The 7,936-nt window shown below is 38.7% G+C and overlaps 1 protein-coding gene across 1 annotated transcript; it reads left to right on the top strand.

The window, feature by feature from the left end:
* Positions 1-709: 709 nt before the first annotated feature.
* On the top strand, positions 710-7,137 carry LOC148122857 (uncharacterized). Its single transcript, XM_087896693.1, has 5 exons — positions 710-799; positions 4,114-4,240; positions 4,416-4,476; positions 5,844-6,244; positions 6,665-7,137. The coding sequence occupies exons 1-5, from the start codon at positions 710-712 to the stop codon at positions 7,135-7,137; spliced, it is 1,152 nt and encodes a 383-aa protein (XP_087752819.1).
* The last annotated feature ends 799 nt before the right edge of the window (positions 7,138-7,936 follow it).

Here is a 7,936-nt window from a genome sequence, read left to right as displayed (position 1 = left end):
TGGCACCGTTGCTTGCTGTCATCTAACAAAGCCCATCTGGAAAAATATGTGGCTTTCAAGAAGTCTTACTTAACTCTGTTCTTTTGTGTCTAGACTTTTTTTAACTCTCTTAGGTTTTTTGTTGATGAAGTTGCCTCATTTTGACACCATTCTGTTGACAGAGGCTCTTTGTTTCCTGGCTGCCCAGAAATAATTACACAGAAATTATGTTGATTACATCACTGCTTCGTCAATAGCTTTGGCTTCTTATTAAGCAACACTTACATCTTAAATTAACCCATTTTTATTAATCTGTGTATTGCCAATGGTTGTGGCCTACCAGTAAGGTTCCATCCGGCATCTGTCTCCTTTGGCAGTTACATGGTATCTCCCTGACTCTCCTTTCTTTCACCTCTATCTTTGCTTGGAATTCCTACCTTGCTCTATCATGAGCTGCCATAAGCCCAAAGCAGATTTTTTTGTATTAACCAATGGGAATAAAGCATATTTACAGCTTACAGAGGCGAATCCTATATGATCTTGGAAGCTACAGCTGTATTGATCCCAGAAATTGTCATTATCTTCTATTTTTGAAAAATAAGGAGTGCTTCTTAAAATGCTAAGCACTTCTAATGAACTTAAGCTGTGCCATTGGTAGAGTAAATAGGGCCTGCCTGCTTGTTCCACATATTACAACATGGCAGAGGCATATTTGCTGCCTCCAAGAGCCATGTACATTGCCCCATTTTCCGGCTTTCACGGGGTCTATGTTGCTATTACAAATCTGGTCACAGACCCCATAGTTGGTCCTCGGAGAAGAGTTAGAATTCACTCTGGCAGCACTGTCTGGAAAGACAGCATTTCATAATTTTCAGCTTTATTTATTTATTTATTTATTTATTAGAAATTTCCACCTCCTCTCTGCCTCTCTTTTCCCTCTCCCTCCCCACCTCTCCTTTCCTCTCTAGTCCTAAGAGCAGTCAGGGTTCCCTGCCCCATTGGAAGTCCAAGGTCCTCCCCCCTCCATCCAGGTCTATAAAGGTGAGCATCCAAACAAACCAGGATCCCACAATGTCAGTCCATGAAGTAGAATCAAAACCCAGTGCCTTTGTCCTTGGCTTTTCAGTCAACCCTCATTGACAGCTTCATTCAGAGAGTCCGGTTTGATCATATGCTCCACCAGTTCCAGTCCTGCTGGCCTTGGTGAGCTCCCATTAGATCAGTCCCACCATCTGAGTGGATGGACGCACCCCTCATGGTCCTGACATCCTTGCTCATGTTCTCCCTCCTTCTGCTCCTCATTTGGACCTTGGGAGCTAAGTCCAGTGCTCCAGTGTGAGTCTCTGTCTCTATCTCCATCCATTGCCAGATGAAGGTTCTAAGGTGATATGCAAGATATTCATCAGTGTGGCTATGGGACAAGGCCAGTTCAGGCACCCTCTCTTCTGCTGCCCAAGGAACATTCTGGGGACTTCTCCTTGGACCTTGAAACCCCTCTAGAATCAAGTCTCTTTCAAACCCTAAAATGGCTCCCTTAATTAAGATATTTACTTCTTTGCTCCCATATCCACCCTTCCTCCATCCCACCCATCCCATTCTCCCAAGCTTTCCCAAATCCTCCCCTTCTCCCTTCTCTCTACCCATCTCCCCTTACATCCACCCTCCGCACACCCCCGTGCACCCAAGTGTTGCCTGGCAATCTTGTCTACTTCCAATATCCAAGAGGATAACTATATGAAAATCTTCAGCTTTTTTTCTGCTACCTCTAAATCAGGAATACTTCTCTAAAAGGAGCCACAACATGTTACCATTAAGCAAAATCCATTTGGGGAAATAAATGTGGCTAAACTTCATTTTTTAGTGTCTAGAATTCCTTTCCTAGCTCTCTAAGGTTTTAAGTGACTTTTAGTTGGCTGTGTGGGCACCAGTTTGTTGTGGGAAGCCGCTTGTTAGTTCCCAGCTGCTCAGCTCCAAAGTAGTCACACAGAAATTGTATTAATTAAATCAGGGCTTAGCCAATTAGCTCTAGCTTCTTATTGGCTAACTCTTACGTATTAATTTAATCAATTTCTATTAATTTGTGTATTGTCATGTGGCTGTGGCTTACCAGGTAAATTTCTCAGCATCTGTCTCTGATGGAGGAGTGTCATCTGTCTATGTGTACTTTCATCAGTTAATAAAGAAACTTCCTTGGCCCTTTGATAGGACAGAAAATTAGGTAGGTGTAGTAATCAGAACAGAATACTGGGAAGAAGGCAGTGAGACAATCACCATGACATTCCTCTCCAAGACAGACGCAGGTTAGGATCTTTCCTGGTAAGCCACCACCTCATGGTGCTACACAGATTACTAAATATGGGTTAAAGCAAGATTTGAGAATTAGCCAATAAGAGTCTGAAACTAATGGGCCAGGCAGTGTTTAAATGAATACAGTTTGTGTGTTGTTATTTCTGGGTGTAAAGCTAGCCATGCAGGAGCCAGGCGGGAATGCAGCCCACTGCTCCTTCTACAACATGACTTCTCTCTGACTCTGCTTTCTTCCTTCTAGCATTCAGTTTAGTTTTCCCCACCTACCTAAGTTCTGTCCTAAAGCTCTGTTATAGTCCCAATTCAGTTTCTTCATTAACTAATGATAATCACAGCATAAAGAAAGGAATTCCAAAATTTGAGTTTCTACATCCTCAACCCATTTCCTGTTCTTTGTGCCTGCTGTATTGTGGTTGAAACTAATCAGTCAGCTTTCTTCTTTTGCTGTCATAACTTTCCACCATCATAAACTCTATCACTAAATTATACAAGATTCAGTAGACTTCACTGTTATTTGGTACTAAGGTGGTTTGGTAGCCTACTGTTTTCATTTTTGTTTGTTATTTTTTGAAGACAAGGTTTGTCTGTGTTGCCCTAGCTGTCCTGAAAGTAGCTCTATATATCAGGCTGGCTTCAAACTCAGAGAACCTCTGACTCCCAAGTCCTGGGATTAAAGGTGGGCTTTTTAGTTTTTATATTGTTGTATAGTGGTTTTGTTCCTATCAAGCATATGCTGTTGTACTGAGCTTCACCCATATCTTGAATTTTAAAATTTGACAGAGGGTATCACTATGTTTCCCAGGATAGCATGTACTCATGACATTAATACTGCCTGTGCCTTCTGTGTTATTGGATTGCAGGTGCATAAACTTCTTCCTGTCTTTTTGTTTGTTTTGAATTTTTATTTTAAAAAGATTATTATACCTGAATACTTGGATATGCACCATGTGAGTACCTGGTCTTTACATTGATCAAAAGATGGTATTAGAAACCTTGAACTTGAGGAATGGATTGTTATGGTTCATCCATGTAAGTCCTTGAGCCCACCTGTATGCAAGACCAGGAGGACTCTTTCCTGTTGAGACATCTTTCCTACTCCGTGTTGATTATTTGTAATGAGCATATTAATTTCTATTGTTTTCATTTATCCATTTGTAATTTTTTAAACACATGGTGCCTTTTAGTAAAATCTCATTAATGTTGCAGTTTAAACTGGGGCACTTCAGGTTTCTGGTAGATGAATAAAGAGTTGAAGCGAATGCGTAACTCTTTGTAGAAACTTCAGCAAAAACCTGAGTTATTTCTAGCTTTTATGCTTGTTTGATTGATTTTTTTTCCATGTGAAACAGGTATTTAACATGTATTTCTGGCTGCCCTAGAAGTGATTTCATGGACTAGGCTGGTATTCAACTCCGAGGCAGATAGATATACATGCCTCTGCCTTCTGAGTGCAAAGGTTAGAGAGCCATGATTCAATGCATCCAGCTTTTTTTATTTTATTTTCTTTTTTGTAGTTAGGAATTAATCATTCATACAATTTTTCTTATCTGTACTCTGTACTGATGTTCTGTTTATGTATCTTTCATTGTTGGTTATTAAACATTTCTCTTGCAAGGTGATATCCCATTCAAAGGGTTCAGAAATGGCAGAGGTGAACCTCCTATTCAGTTTGCTCCTAAAGTGTCTTGGTGATTAAATTATGATGTCTTTGTCATGTAATAAGTATGGGGAGCACCAGAATTATATGAATATACTGTCAAAGAAGTATACATTTACAGTGTTGTCAAAATCATACTTTCTGTTGTACACATGTATACCATATTTTAGAATTCAGTGACCTATGATGACGTGCATGTTGACTTCACTTGGGAAGAATGGACTTTATTGGATCCTTCCCAGAAGAGTCTCTACAAAGATGTGATGGTAGAGACCTACAGAAACCTCACTACTATAGGTAAGACATATAAGGGGACAATTATTCATTGGTTACTGATGCTCTTTTGTACTATGATTAAAAAAGAAGAATGGGGTAAATAAATCAGTCATGGTTGTAAGGGTTGCTTCAAATGGTAACTAATTTTTTTACATTTTTAAATATAAATCATACAATTTCTGGCATTCTATTTTAGGATACAGTTGGGAAGACCATAATTTTGAAGAACATTGTCAAAATTCTAGAAGACATGAAAGGTAATTTTCATGTATAAGTTGATACAAATGTACCTCTGAAGAATTTTTAATGTATCCTATATGCTTTAACAAAAGCAACAGTGTAAATAATAAAGTGCATTGATGTTTATTAAATTCTCACAAAATCATGTACCTTAATTTCAGATAGGTGAACTATATTTGCAAGCCATTGTTTTAAGAAAGAAGTTAAGAAAACAATGTCTTAACCTATATTACCATTTGAATCATAATACAATGAGAGCTATTATATTATTGTAAAGTTTCCAATCCATTTATCTCATATTATTCATATTATAAAAGATATGCATGCTGAATAGGTGATAAGTATATCTCTAAAACTATCTATTACACTAATAGTCCATAGAAAAGGTAGTTTAACCCATATACGTGTGACTGTGTTAAGTTTAGTGAGGGGGCATTTAGAGTTACAAATCAAGGGGCAGCTGTTTTGGAGTTGCCTTAATCCACAAGTCTATGAGGACAGAAAGTCAAACTGTGTGAACTCAATGTGGAAACCTTATATTTGTTATTCTTCCTTTACTAGGTACATCATTTATTACTCTGGATACAAGACACATGAGCATAGGGATGTGAAAAGATTTATCATACCTCTCTCAGAACAAATAGAAAATATGTAGCAGTCCCCATGTTAAGTATACTTATTGAATTTGATGTACCCGTATACAAGTAATATATCAACAAACTGACATTTCAGAAAAGCACCATGAGTACTAGGACTGTGCAAAAACTTCTCTGTGTCCTAGTTCACTTAGCAAATGTAGCATCATTTGCAGTATAGGAAATGTTATGAATGCAATAAGAGTGGTAAAGCTCTGAGTTTTTTCAGTTCTCTTCAAATATATGAAAGTTCTCATACAAGAAAAAAGATTCTGTAAATGTGAACCATATATTAAAGGCTGTTATCAGTTATCTTCAACGATGGAAAGCAAGCCTTAATGAAGGGGAAAAACAATATTGTAAACATGGTGATAAAACCTTAACATATAATTCCTCTTTAAAATAGGACTAAATTGTAAAATTAACTTAATCAGATAAAAATATTCAACAATGTATTAAATGTAGTAATGCTTTCACATGTACCATTCTCATTGTAGGCTTGAAAAAAGTCAAACTAGAAAAAAGAGTTCTGCATATACTCAATGTGTTAAAACCTTTGCATATGACAGTCATCTTCACAATCATGAAAAAACAAATACTAGATTGAAATGCTATGAAGGAAATGAGTGTGGTAGTGCCTTTTCACATCATAGTCATCTTCAAATGCATAAACGAATATGCACTGGAGAGAAACCCTGTAAATATAATCAGTATGGTAAAACTGTTGCACATTACAGTGATCTTAAAAGGCGTGAAAGAACCCATACTGGAGAGAAGCCCTATGAATGTAATCAATGTAGTAAAGCCTTTGCATATCACAGTCATCTTGAAAGTCATGAAAGAAGCCATACTGGAGAGAAACCCTATGAATGTAATCATTGTGGTAAAACCTTTGCACATCACAGTCATCTTCAAAGGCATGAAAGAACCCATACTGGAGAGAAGCCCTATGAATGTAATCAATGTAGTAAAGCCTTTGCACATTACAGTGATCTTAAAAGGCACGAAAGAACCCATACTGGAGAGAAGCCCTATGAATGTAATCAGTGTTGTAAAACCTTTGCACATCACAGTCATCTTCAAAGGCATGAAAGAACCCATACTGGAGAGAAGCCCTATGAATGTAATCAATGTAGTAAAGCCTTTGCACATTACAGTGATCTTAAAAGGCACGAAAGAACCCATACTGGAGAGAAGCCCTATGAATGTAATCAATGTGGTAAAGCCTTTGCACATTACAGTGATCTTAAAAGGCACAAAAGAACCCATACTGGAGAGAAGCCCTGTGAATGTAATCAATGTGGTAAAGCCTTTGCATATCACAGTAGTCTTCGAGATCATAAAAGAACCCATAATGGAGAGAAATCCTATGAATGTAATCAATGTGGTAAAGTCTTTGCACATCACAGTTATCTTCAAAGTCATGAAAGAACCCATACTGGAGAGAAACCCTATGAATGTAGTCAGTGTGGTAAAGCCTTTGTACATCACAGTAGTCTTCGAGATCATAAAAGAACCCATACTGGAGAGAAACCCTATGAATGTAATCAGTGTGGTAAAACCTTTGCACAGCACTGTACTCTCCAAACACATAAAAGGACTCATACTGGAGAGAAACCCTATGAATGTAATCAGTGTGGTAAAGCCTTTGCATATCACAGTAGTCTTCAAAAACATAAAAGAACCCACAGTGGAGAGAAACCCTATGAATGTAATCAGTGTGGTAAAGCCTTTGCACAGCACAGTAGTCTTCAATGTCATGAAAGAGCCCATACTGGAGAGAAGCCCTGTGTATGTAATCAATGTGGTAAAGCCTTTGCATATCACAGTAGTCTTCAAAAACATAAAAAAACCCACACTGGAGAGAAACCCTATGAATGTAATCAGTGTGGTAAAGCCTTTGCACAGCACTGTAATCTACAAAGTCATGAAAGAATCCATACTGGAGAGAAACCCTATGAATGTAATCAGTGTGGTAAAGCCTTTGCACGTCTCAGTAATCTACAAAATCATGAAAGAATCCATACTGGAGAGAAACTGTAGAGAGTTGCTTTGTGCCACGCCTTAAAGATGGCACTGGCTTCTTCCTCCCCTCCCCAACGATGAGTGCTCTCTAATCATAAACATTTTCATTTTTGGCCAAAACTCATAATCACGCTTGCTTCTGTGTACCTGGGCCTATCCCCATTTTTCATGTGGCTTCCTGGGGTTGGCTACCCAGAGGCTATTCTAGCTTTGAGGGGGCTTTGCCCCAGGGTCAGAAGGTTGTTCAAGGTTCCTGAATAAACTGCAGTTAGAAGAGTCTGTGTTGCGTCTTCTTTTCTTGTCAAAGCAGACGCCACAAGTGATGGCCCGTATGGAGACCCCTCTTGTCAAGGACTCAGAAATTTCTGCAGCTAGGGCAGTGCACTGGAAAGTTCCCAGGTAAGTTGAAACCCGCGTTAAGAGTTGGGGTTAATTGCTCTACTCTGTAAACAAAGACAGAGCAACCGCAACAAGAACGGAGGTAATTGCTCTACTCTGTAGATAAAGAGAGTGAAGAGCGGTTTCGCAAGATGATGAACCGAAAGTAAAAAGAAAAATAACTCAATTATGGGTGCTTCTCAGTTGCAGCCAATTTTTTTGGCTCTTAACGAACTGCTACGTTCAAAGAATTTAAAGATAAAACAAAGTACTTTGGAGAGGTTTCTGAACGAGTGAGATACCATTGTACCCTGGTTTGCCATTTCAGGGAGTCTCTTGATATCATCGTGGGAGAAGCTAGGGAGAGACCTAGATTTTGCCTTTGAGCATGGGACCCTTAAGGGTGGGGTCAGGCCAGTTTGGAAACTAGTCAGAGGCT

This window comes from Myodes glareolus, chromosome 2 (assembly GCF_982192425.1).
Source record: "Myodes glareolus chromosome 2, mMyoGla1.1, whole genome shotgun sequence".
NCBI classification, from domain to species: domain Eukaryota; kingdom Metazoa; phylum Chordata; class Mammalia; order Rodentia; family Cricetidae; genus Myodes; species Myodes glareolus.
This window is presented reverse-complemented; position numbering and strand designations above follow the sequence as displayed.